This window comes from Xyrauchen texanus, chromosome 4 (genome assembly GCF_025860055.1).
Source record: "Xyrauchen texanus isolate HMW12.3.18 chromosome 4, RBS_HiC_50CHRs, whole genome shotgun sequence".
Classification (NCBI taxonomy): Eukaryota; Metazoa; Chordata; class Actinopteri; order Cypriniformes; family Catostomidae; genus Xyrauchen; species Xyrauchen texanus.
In genome coordinates this window covers 30606855-30619910 of record NC_068279.1, presented here as the reverse complement: position 1 = coordinate 30619910, position 13056 = coordinate 30606855, and the positions used below count along the sequence as shown (strand labels likewise).

General features: G+C 38.8%; 1 protein-coding gene across 1 annotated transcript in view; it reads right to left on the bottom strand.

Annotated features, from left to right (window-relative positions):
• Nucleotides 1-2187: 2187 nt before the first annotated feature.
• Nucleotides 2188-13056, bottom strand: part of LOC127641203 (chaperone protein DnaJ-like) — a 13532-nt gene continuing 2663 nt past the window's right edge. Inside the window, exons 6-7 of the mRNA XM_052124029.1 lie at nucleotides 12642-13051; nucleotides 2188-4490 (exon numbers count right to left, since the gene is read on the bottom strand). Coding sequence (XP_051979989.1) covers nucleotides 4257-4490; nucleotides 12642-13051 — 644 coding nt within the window. The 3' untranslated portion in view covers nucleotides 2188-4256. The remainder of the gene's footprint in view (nucleotides 4491-12641; nucleotides 13052-13056) is intronic.

The following is a 13056-nucleotide window of genomic DNA, read 5'->3' as shown; positions in this document are numbered from 1 at the left end:
CAATATTTTGTTTTTTACTATGCATTCGGTCTCAAACATTTGGATCATTGGTCACTTCCACCTGAGAGAGCCCCTCCCTGGTTTTGTATTGAACAGGACGTTATTGCTCTATTTTGTCATTGCAAAGCCTTTCTATTAAACTAACCAGAGAAGTTAAGTCACACCCGTTATCTCACATTTGCACATGGTATGGACAAAAGTGTCCAATTGTAAATTAATTTAAATGTTGCCTCGAGCATATGGATGAACCCAAAATTACATATTAATAAGTCCCCTTTCTGCTGGTCAGCGTGGATTGTGAGGGAGGTTAATACGCTCGGTGACCTATATGAGAGTGTTGAGATCTTTTGAAAATATGGTTCAACATTTTAGGATTCCAATTTAAGAATTTACATCGATTCTATTGGACCCCCTCTAGATTGTATAGACTTGGACTCAAAGACACAATTACCTACTGGCGATGCCAATCAGAAGTCATGGACACAACCCATGTTTTTGGTGGTGTGTTAAGATCCAAGAATTTTGTGTATGATGTATTGGGTATTCAAATTTCATTTTACCCCAGACTGTTTATTCTAGGCGATGGGATGATTATTCAAATAGGGGATGGGTTCATAAAGAATTGGGTTCATGCTGGTGTCATGATCGGTAGGCAGGTCATTCTTAGGGGATGGAAGTCAGCTCGAGCGCACAGATTTGGGCAGTGTAGTGGCATTTGAGGTGATGTTATATAGAAGGCTGGGCAACATTGGTTTATTTAATAAATAATGGGGAAGTCATTTAGAATTTTTGGAGGGCTCTTGTGGGGAGACAATGGAGGCAGATAATCAATGTTAAATGTGTGTGTGCATTCTTATTGTTTTTACTTTTTTTATTTATTGTTTATTTATGTATCATTATTAATTTACTATTAGACCACTGAGGTGCGTGTTTGTGTCTGGTGGGGGGAATGTTCAGAGGGAAGGGTTTAAGTTCATTTAATTTGATTCCATGTTTATTTAATCTGTCACTGGAATCAATAAAAATTGTTAATAACAATAAAATGTTAAAATATAGAATATTGAAAATCAAATAAATCCCTTGTAATATTTTTTTAAATATGTATTTAAAGCTGTGCTTACTGAATAGTGAAGATATGTAAGCAAGAAAAACGGTATCACGTCACAATAATGTTCCACTATAATCTATGTCAGAAGTGTAAAACAGAGATCAAAAGTTATTATATAGTACAATAAATCAAATGCAACTTTATATTATTTATCAGCAATACTTTCTATTTGAAAAAATTGATTTCTGGATATATATCTGGAGCTAGTGCAGGACACTACCTGAGTGATGCTCACAATGATATATTAAAAGAAAATGTGTGAATAAAAACGGCTGATAACCATATGAAAATATTAAAGATGCTTCTTGAACTCAAAAAAGTTTTAGTGCTCTGTCTGTAATTATAATTAAGAAATATAACTTTGTTTTCAAGTGGGATTATAAGGAAGAGTGCCTTTGAAAAGCCTGATTGCTCACAGCTTAAAAGCAGAATAATTATTTGATATGTTTAAACACAATAACAAACATGCTCTACATTGTAAAATATAGTGGTTTTTTTTACTCATGTAAACAATATTAAGTGTTTATCTTGACTCTACTTTAAATCCATTGACCCCTATTGTTCCTAATAAGCCCAATGAGCAAATCACCCATTGAACCTTATTTTAAAAATTGTTAACTGAATTAACAGTTAACGCTACATACTGTTTCTATTTTCACTGCAGGTAGAAAACGAATAGGCAGAGACCAATGTGATTAAAGCTGGTAGGATTCAAAAATTAAATATTTAATTAACTAGTTTTGATGTTTGAGGTCTAGATCTAAAAACAATATCAAAATTGTGAAATATGAAGCATTTGCATTTTAAAAAGCATAGTGGACTTATTAAGATTCCATGTATGGGCTTAAATGGTACACATGTTCCTTATAAGCCCACTCCAGACTTTTCACATTTGGAATTAAATTAATACATTAATTTTGTCAGTTTATCACAAAACACAACAGAAGTGTTCAGATGAGAGATTAATATTTGAGTTAATACTCATTTTAGTGGAAGGCTGCTAACATTTCTTTAAGAAAAAATGTCAGACTTAGATTTGGGAGGGCTTAATTGGGTCATTTCCCCTAATTGCACCTCCAAAAGGTTTACCTTAATGGCAGCACCTGTTACTTCAAAAACTACAAGAAAGCACATGTAGACTGCTGAAGTGGGTCAGGGAGAGGAGATATAAACTCAGTAAAAAAAAGAAACGTCCTCTCACTTTCAACTGCTTTTATTTTCAGCAACCATAACATGTGTAAATATTTGTATGAACATAAAAAGATTCAACAACTAAGACATAAACTGAACAAGTTTCACAGACATGTGATTTACAGAAATTGAATAATGTGTCCCTGAACAAAGGGGGGTCAAAATCAAAAGTAACAGTCAGTATCTGGAGTGGCCACCAGCTGCATGAAGTATTGCAGTGCATCTCCTCCTCATGGATTGCACCAGATTTGCCAGTTCTTGCTGTGAGATGTTACCCCTCTCTTCCACCAAGACACTTGCAAGTTCCCGGACATTTCTGGGGGAATGGCCATAGCCATAGAGCTCAATGGGATTGAGATCTGGGCTCTTCGCTGGCCATGGCGGAACACTGACATTCCTGTCTTGCTGGTGGCATTGCTGGTGGCATTGTCATGCTGGAGGGTCAGGATGAACCTGCAGGAAGGGTGCCACACGTGGGAGGAGGATGTGTTCCCTGTAATGCACAGCATTGACCTGCAATGACAACAAGCTCAGTCCGATGATGCTGTGACATACCGCCCCAGACCATGACGGACCCTCCACCTCCAAATTGATCTCGCTCCAGAGTGCAGGCCTTGATACAACGCTCATTCCTTCGATGATAAATGCGAGTCCGACCATCAACCCTGGTGAGACAAAACCGCGACTCGTCAGTGAAGAGCACTTTTTGCCAGTCGTGTCTGGTCCAGCAAAGGTGGGTTGAATCCATAGGTGACGATGTTGCTGGTGATTTTTGGTAAGGACCTGCCTTACAACAGGCCTACAAGCCCTCAGGCCAGCTTCTTTCAGCTTATTGCAGACAGTCTGAGCACTGATGGAGGGATTGTGCATTCCTGGTATAATTCTGGCAGTTGTTATTGCCATCCTGTACCTGTCCCGCAGGTGTCATATTTGGATGTACCGATCCTGTGCAGGTGTTTTTACATGTGGTCTGCCACATCAAGGATTATCAGCTGTCCTTCCAGTCTCCCTGTAGTGCTGTCTTAGGCGTCTCACAGAATGGACATTACAATGTATTGCCCTGGCCACATTTGCAGTCCTCATGCCTCTATGAAGCATGACTAAGGCACGCAGATGAGCAGGGACTCTGGGCATCTTTCTTTTGGTCTTTTTCAGAGTCAGCAGAAAGATCTCTTTAGTGTTGTAAGTTTTTATAACTGTGACCTCAATTGCCCACCGTCTGTAAGCTGTTAGGTTCTTAACGTCCATTCCACAGGTGCATGTTCATTAATTATGGTTCAATGAACAAACATGGAAAACATTGTTTAAAACCTTTACAATAAATTTGTGTAAAGTTATTTGGATTTTTACAAAATTATCTTTAAAATACAGTGTCCTGAAAAAGGGACGTTTCTTTTTTTTTGCTGAGTTTATAAAGTAGTTACCACACATCTATGCTGGTGCTCATAAATCCTAAAAATTCAGAAGACTTCAGCACTGTGTTATCTTACATATTTCATAATTCAAAATGAGCTTATCAATTACAACAGAATTTAGTTTAATTGGATAAAAAATAATGCAGATCCAAAAAATACCCAGTTATTGTCCTCATCACCAATATAAAACCAAAACTATCACAACCTTCCATCCAATAAATCAGTCGTTTTTCTTGTATTATTTTGCGTTCAAGATGTTGATGAACAGAATAAGAATGTTTCTGGAAAATAATGAAAGACTATTCTTCAAAATCAAATACAAGTCCTGGAAGAAAAGCCACAGGCCTCAGGATAACAAACCGTGTAAAATACCCCCAGAAAGTCAGTGTTCTTCCACACAATAAATTAAGTAAAAATTTATCAAAATATCAAATGAGCCTCCTTCTGTCACATTTTCCACTCTTCATATTCAGTGTCATAATTTTTTTGGGGAAAAGTGTATTTGAAAAATAAAAAGCACAAGCCAGTCTCCTACAATTTCTCTAAGACTGGGGTAGGTGCTGTTTGATGATCTCTCTAGACTGGGGTGGTATTCTGTCTGGGAAGCGCACCTGGAACTCCACTATCAAATCCCCACGCTGGGATGGATTTTTTGGGAAAGGAAGGCCTTCCCCACGCAGTCTCTTGATTGTGCTTGGTTTGATGAGATCGTTGCAGGGCAATGGGATTACTCGGTTGTCGATGGTGGGAATGTTCACTGTGCAGCCACACAATGCCTAAAAAACAAAAGCAAAGTGGAGTCAGTACAGAGAGTTGTTAAGGGCATTTCAACACTTACGCACAACATCTGCAGGGTGATACAAAGACTGAATTATAATTGAAATGACATGTTCTATTAGAAGTTAAAAAAAGATAACAAATAAATACAAGATAGAATGGCATCAATTCTTTACATTAGTTACTGACTTACTGCACAATAACTTTGGATAAGACACTTGAAATTAGATACAGGAGCTGTTACAGTTCCTGACTTGGCTTGTGTAAATGTGGGCAAGCTTGTGGGGATGTCCAAGTGTGTTATGCAGCAGAGAGGGTATCTGAGTGCACTGAATGCTAATTTTGGCCACAGCTCTCAGTTCACAGAGCTAATGAAGTATCTAAAAAATTTGCTGAGATCATACATTCAGAGGGTTTGATTTGAGACTTTGGTTATAAGAAAAAAAGGCTGAATAACAATTATAAGTTCACACTAAACTAAAACAGTTTCAGGATAATAAGTCTTCCACAGATGGCAAAACTTTTGATATACTGTGAAAACATACAGAACTTTTTAGAACTCAAATCTTCTCACAATTTACAGTCGACATTGATAAGCGTACAAATAACACTTGGAAGCTTAAATGCAATTTATACAGCCTTCTAAAAAAACTGAAACCACACTTATTTTGATTAAAAGGTGCACTCAGTAACTTTTCTCTGATTAAAAAATTTTAACACAAAGAAATTAATAGTACTTTTGAATTTTGAGTTTTAAATCATGTACACTCATACATGAGAGCCATATAAATGGCCTAATAAAAGATTAATTATTTTTTTGTGTTTTATTTTACATGACCTGCCAAATACTTCTCACTTTATCTCAGTAACCCCCTAATTATTGGACACATTTGCTTGTGCTTCAATTGTGCATTTCTACTACACTGACAAATAAAATGAAAACTGCTGTATCCAAACCACTAGTTGTCAGTGTAGATCCAAGTTAGCTGCCATATCGGCTGTATTGGCACTCAAATCATTTTATGAAACAATAGCGTAACATGATGAATATTCTGTGGTCATACAATAACCTACTTATGAACTACTTATGACATTTGAAATTACATTAATTTCAGCTAGTATAGGAGAGCAGGAATAAATGGCATAGTAAACGTAAAATGGGTAATAATATAATGCACAGTGCATTACTTTCCATATCAGGTCTGTGCTCACACAATATAATCCACTTCCCAAATATCATCAAGTTTCTCATCAGTCTGCACATACATTTTTGAAAAACCAATGTGACAGGGCAGGGGGCTGGGTCGTGATTCTACACACCAGGCATTATCAGGCTAATCCTCCGAGAGGGATAAAGGCCGACTGGGCAGCTGTCCATCATATATGTGTGTTTGTGTCTTTTTGTTTCAGTTTTATATTAAACTATTGTTTATATTGTCAAGCCGGTCTCGGGAAGGAGGAGGGAAACGACATAGTGGAGTTCTCACCGCTACCATCCACCCCAACGGAGCAGCCGCGGCCATCTGCTGGGGGACGGAGTAGCCTGGCCGCCTGGAAGCGGAGGAACACCCGCCGTCCACGAGGGGAGAAAGGGCTCCTAGCCGCCCGACTAGAGTGGTCAGGGCCGCTGCCAGGGGCGGGGGGAGACCCCTACCAGCTGCTAAACGTGACCCCTTCTGTTCCCCAAGAACGCGGCGGCCGTTCCGTCCACCAGGGGCTCAGAGTCGCCCAGGGAGGCGAGGCGGTCATCCGTTAGAGGGTGGAGGAGTGGCCGAGGACCAAGCTACGGCATATGGGAGAACCGGCGAGTAAGTGTTTTTTTTTCCCTCTCGCTCTCTCTCTCTCACTGCTGCTCCGCGTGGCCTTTTCCCTCTCTTTTAAATTTTACAGTGTTTTTTTTTGTTAGGGGTACTACATTGTTACAGGAAGTACCCCCTATTTTAATCATTATTGTTTCCCTCCCCCTGTCCCCTCCCAGATTTAGGAAGGCGGGGATGACCTGCCGGCAGACGGGGCTTAAGGCACGCCCTCCCCCAGGGAAAGGGGGGGGGGGGGATGAACGCCATGCCGGGGGCCTGCAAAAAGAGTGATTCTACACACCCAGCCCCTTATCAGGCTAATCAAGCCTCCGAGAGGGATAAAGGCAGATGGTGGTATGACAGAGAGAGAGCGTTTACGGGCAGTGTCTTTTTGTTTCAGTTTTATATTAAAATATGATATATATTGTCAAGCCAGATCTCGCCTCCTCCTGTCCATTAATCCCGTTACAACCTATTTCAGTGAGTTAACTAAAATTGTCTTATCTAATTTGTGTTTTTAAGGTTGTAATTTAATTTAAAATAGATTAGATCATATATTTTAAACTGTTATCTCTCCTTCAAAAGTTGATTTTGTGTTCTTTTCTGGCTTGATTTTGTCTGCACGAATGTAAAAGCTTCCTCTATGTGAACTGTACATCTACAGTTAGCCTTTACAGTTGATTAAAAGTGTGGATGAAGGGTAGATTTTAAACTAGTTTTATTTCACTGATGTTTTTCAATGAGAAAGTGTCTCTTTGAGGTTTAAAGTTTAGTTTATGTTGTTTACATGTAGTCAAAAGCAGTGGTTGAACTCTCAGGGCCAGTAAAGCCTTGTCTGCTGGCCTAACATGTCAAATAAATACATATTTTTCATCCTTTTTTCATCACATTTTTTTATTTTTAATCGCTTTCCACTCTTAATTAATCTACAAACAAATAGAGAAAAACGAGCAGTTTATCCAGTCAGAATTTATTCCTGGATGCTTACAAACGAAGCGTGACAACTGTTTCACAAATCACATGCCCAGAGCAGCACATGAGTTGGAGCTCCACCCCGTCAGGCCTTCAGAATTTCTTCAGAATCCCTCAACAGTGCAAATGAAGTACAACTAAAGTCAGACTGTCAGATTCATCAGCCAATCAGATTGATTTATTTTTTCTTGGTGGGTGTGATCTTTAGGATAAGTTCCAGTCAAGGCCTTCTAGCTTCTAGCCTTGAGTGACGCAATTACACTTTAAGTGATATATGTAATTTAAGAGAGAAAAGCATAAGATCAAGCTGTCTGACCAGTCGGTTGTCATTGCTGGTGTTGCCATTGAGAAAGAGATCCTTATGGATTTAAAAACACGAGATGTTCTGCATGTGATTGCTTAATTTATTAAACAGTAAAAGAGGACTGATTTTTAAGTAAATTAGTAAGTGCTTTTTGCATTGTTATAGCAACAAAATTAGGCTGCTGGAGCATTCAGTGTCGGATCAAGTTTTATAGTGCTACGTTCCATTCAACTCGGAAAGTCAGATTTTACAACTTCCTACTAGGAAAAGTGCAATGGAAATCATCCCGAAGTCAGAATTACAACTTGTAGGCTCGTGCAGAAATTCTCAACTCTGATTTTGCAGAGATGCATGTGCATGATGTCACACAAACATGTGGACACTCAGGGAGACAAACAAAGTGATAAACATTCACTTTATTAAGTAATATTGATAAATGAGTTTATTTCCACATTACATGTTATTAAAGCTTGTTTAACAAACACCTGCAGAAACAGGTGTATAAAACATTATATTGGGGCAGTGGTGGGCTCAGTGGTTGAGGCTCAGGGTTATTGACCAGAAGGTCAGGGGTTCAAGCCCCAGCACCACCAAGATGCCACTGTTGGGCCCTTGAGCAAGGCCCTTAACCCTATCTGCTCCAGGAGTGCCGTATCATGGCTGACCCTGCACTCTGACCCCAGCTTAGCTGGGATATGTGAAAACTAATACATTTCACTGTATATATGCATAGAACTGTGTGTATAATGTGTGACCAAAATAAAGGATTCTATTCTATTCTATAATCTCTTATAGATTAATTGTAGACCTGAAGCACAAATACTAGCGCTGCAGCATTGTTTATCAGTTCGGTTGCTAGGAGACATCTCTAATGAGAGTCAAACACCAGCTAAGCTAACGGGAGCATTGCAGTTCCAAATATCGGGGAATGAAATGCATTTATGAGATATCAAGTAGGAATATCCCACATCCAACTCGAATGGAACGCTGCATAACCGTGTACACTGGCAAACTAAATTTATTGCAAGCATAAATCGCAAATATTATTAGATAGATTTTTCCAGGTATTATAGACCTCCTTGGTAGATTAATTTGAAATAGTATGATTTTTGAATGTCTGTTCGGGAGATGTTAATTTCACAAAACAGTCATGCTGCAGTTCAAATTAGGCTTGCTTGAGCATTAAATGTCGTTTGTTGTGGCTTTTGTGTGTGGGCATGTTTTTAAAATGTCAATTGGTATTATTAGTTGCAATATAATGTATGATGCCCAAAGGCATAGGGCGTCTTATTCATTGTGAAACTGTGTTTTCTTAATGGCATGAATCACAATGAAGGTCTAGACTTTAAATGCACGGCCCGCCACTGGTCAAAAGACATTATTATAGCCTGTGCTTGATAATAGGAGGATTTAGTGTTTTTTATTGACAAACATTATTTATGTACACTAATGATATACTGTATGTACACATTATAAAGTATTTTTTCATTGACTATTAAAATGATCACGTACCCCTGTTACAATTATATAGCCAAGATTAATGTAACATCAGCCTTCAGGTCCTTCTTGTTTAAACAATTCGGTCTCGCCTAAATTATACATTTAACTGACATGCAGAATAATGACTGCAGAAATTACCATTTCAAAGCTTAAGGAGGAAATGTTTTTGAATAAATTCAAAAAAATTGTGAAGATTTATCTTAGATCCACTCTAAATCTGTCCTGTGAATGCATCTACAATAAACAAGCAAATGAAAAATTGTGGGGCAATTTGCCATCAGTATGCATGAGATGGTACCAGATGGCAAAACAATTTGTGATGTTCACTGGCACTTATCAAGTTTCATTCTGGGCATCTAATGAGCGAGACCTTCAAAAAGTAAATCACTGCTCTGAAAACATATAAACTGTTAGCAGAAAGTTAAACTAGAAACTTTAAGCATTTAATTTACATTAGTTCCTAGATTCAAATCCACATGTGAGGTGATAAAATGGGCCAAGATACTGTAATGGTAATGTAACGTAAACTGTTGACCTGGAAGTCTATTAGACACATACTTTGAAACAGTTGACATCACAAACTAAGATGCTGTCCAAGTAATGTCAACAGAAAGGCAAAAAATTTAGCACTAATGGAATCATCATTAATGACAGTGATGCTCTGAGACACATGAGGGACTGGCAAGACTGGCATTAAAGCTATTTCTGGTAATACACTGAGACTGTCACTATAAAGTATTAACTGACAGTCGTTTTCTAGGCACTAGACAAACAGAAATATACACAGATAATTATCCTCACTGGGTCATCCCAGTTTAATCTCATCACTTCTATGCTACATTAATGGAATAAATAAATCATTGCTTTGATCAAAAAAGTCAAACATGTTTCAGCTTTTGATGACCAGGGGCAGAGTTTTCTGAAGTTCTAAAGCTCTTATTAGAATCCCTTCAGGCTAGCATTGGAGCAGTGTAGCAGAGAGCTGTCACATGGAATGTCTGATCTGTAACTTCCGTAATGATAACAAAATGTTTGCCATGAAACAACAAAGCAAAGTTTGGCAGCCTCCTAAAGACATCGCCTACAGTTTAGAAATTTAGCAGAAATCTTATTCTTCAATTCCAAGTATTATTGTTTTTCATATTTTTGTTTATTACAGACAAACTACAAGCAAACTATATTATCTAAAATGATTATCCAGTTTTCTGGTTCTAGGACATCTAGAATCCTATATTAAATGTGCAAGAGTAAATGTCATGCTTGTCTAAGTCACATGACAATTTAATCTGCGCCGTTAAACTCTTTCAACCCGCCTTCACAAAGCGAGGACTCTGTGCTTTGCTGTATGACACTGCACTATGACATTCCTGCACTCTCACACTGAAGTGGGAGCGAGAGAAAATCAGCTCCAACTTTGAGCAATGGAGGGACTCTGCAGTGAGTTAGCATGATTGGACAGCTATGTAAATCTATGCTTTGTAAGTAAAGGCTTACATAAATGTTGGCACATTTGAGTATACAGGTGAAACTCGAAAAATTAGAATATCGTGCAAAAGTTCATTAATTTCAGTAATTCAACTTAAAAGGTGAAACTAATATATTATATAGACTCATTACAAGCAAAGTAAGATATTTCAAGCCTTTATTTGATATAATTTTTATGATTATGGCTTACAGCTTATGAAAACCCCAAATTCAGAATCTCAGAAAATTAGAATATTGTGAAAAGGTTCAGTATTGTAGCTCAAAGTGTCACACTCTAATCAGCTAAACACCTGCAAAGGGTTCCTGAGCCTTTAAATGGTCTCTCAGTCTGGTTCAGTTGAATTCACAATCATGGGGAAGACTGCTGACCTGACAGTTGTGCAGAAAACCATCATTGACACCCTCCACAAGGAGGGAAAGCCTCAAAAGGTAATTGCAACAGAAGTTGGATGTTCTCAAAGTGCTGTATCAAAGCACATTAATAGAAAGTTAAGTGGAAGGGAAAAGTGTGGAAGAAAAAGGTGCACAAGCAGCAGGGATGACCGTAGCCTGGAGAGGATTGTCAGGAAAAGGCCATTCAAACGTGTGGGGGAGCTTCACAAGGAGTGGACTGAGGCTGGAGTTACTGCATCAAGAGCCACCACACACAGATGGGTCCTGGATATGGGCTTAGAATGTCAAACGTCTTACCTGGGCTAAAGAAAAAAAGAACTGGTCTGTTGCTCAGTGGTCCAAAGTCCTCTTTTCTGATGAGAGCAAATTTTGCATCTCATTTGGAAACCAAGGTCCCAGAGTCTGGAGGAAGAATGGAGAGGCACACAATCCAAGATGCTTGAAGTCCAGTGTGAAGTTTCCAGTCTGTGTTGGTTTGGGGAGCCATGTCATCGGCTGGTGTTGGTCCACTGTGCTTTATTAAGTCCAGAGTCAACGCAGCCATCTACCGGGACATTTTAGAGCACTTCATGCTTCCTTCAGCAGACAAGCTTTATGGAGATGCTGACTTCATTTTCCAGCAGGACTTGGCACCTGCCCACACTGCCAAAAGTACCAAAACCTGGTTCAATGACCATGGTATTACTGTGCTTGATTGGCCAGCAAACTCGCCTGACCTGAACCCCATAGAGAATCTATGGGGCATTGCCAAGAGAAAGATGAGAGACATGAGACCAAACAATGCAGAAGAGCTGAAGGCTGCTATTGAAGCATCTTGGTCTTCCATAACACCTCAGCAGTGCCACAGGCTGATAGCATCCATGCCAAGCCGCATTGAGGCAGTAATTAATGCAAAAGGGGCCCAAACCAAGTACTGAGTACATATGCATGATTATACTTTTCAGAGGGCCGACATTTCTGTATTTAAAATCCTTTTTTTTATTGATTTCATGTAATATTCTAATTTTCTGAGATTCTGAATTTGGGGTTTTCATAAGCTGTAAGCCATAATCATCAAAATTATATCAAATAAAGGCTTGAAATATCTTACTTTGCTTGTAATGAGTCTATATAATATATTAGTTTCACCTTTTAAGTTGAATTACTAAAATTAATGAACTTTTGCACGATATTCTAATTTTTCGAGTTTCACCTGTACATACCCCTGTATACTATTAATATTACATATTAATGTTATATATAATAAACATTTTCATAATCAAAAATGGTAGGTCACAGATATTGTAGGGAAACAGATCACAGTAGAAACAGCAATGATGTACTTGTACATGGAGAGAATAATGCAGCAAAATGTAGCAGCCAAGCAATTTAACAATATCAGAAATTATTTTGAGTGGGACTGATACCAATTGAAGCCCTTTAATTCACCCTATAATCCATGTAAATGAGGCCACAGGGTGGTCCAGTTTTGAGACTGTGGTAAACCTGTCTAATCCAAGTCTGGGTCTGTTTATTCTTGGGATACAGCAGCCAACTGATAAAACACACAGATCTACCTAGACTGCAAGTTAGGGGTGGAAGGAAAAAGCCCACAAGTGCAAAATTTGACTATTAATGCAAAACGAAAAATGCATAGTGGAAACCAAATGGACTGAAAACCAATTGTATCAAACTGAAGAACATTTAAGACCACATACCTCCTTAAGACTGATCTTGGCTGTATAAATAATGTTGGCGCTATCTCTTTTGAAGAGTGGATGCCCTTTGTCCTTGAGAACAAATGCAATATCAGCAGGAATGTTCTCAGGTGTCTCATCACCCTCTTTGGGAAAGGTGATCTTGGTCCCTTCCTTCCAGCCCCTCTTGATGACAATGTTAAGGATCTTGTCCTCTGTCCTCATTGTCCTTCTGTCTGGGTTCACCCGTTGGTGAGTGATTCGCATCCGCTTGGTACATCCATGGAAGATCTCCTCTAGAGACACTTTAAGCTCATGTACCACTGGAGGATCCTGTACTTTCCTCCTGCCGCCTCCTGCATGCAAGGGCTCGGTACGATGCCTACGACCTCCACCTTGATGAAAACCATTGATCCCATTAAAACCAAAGTGGTTG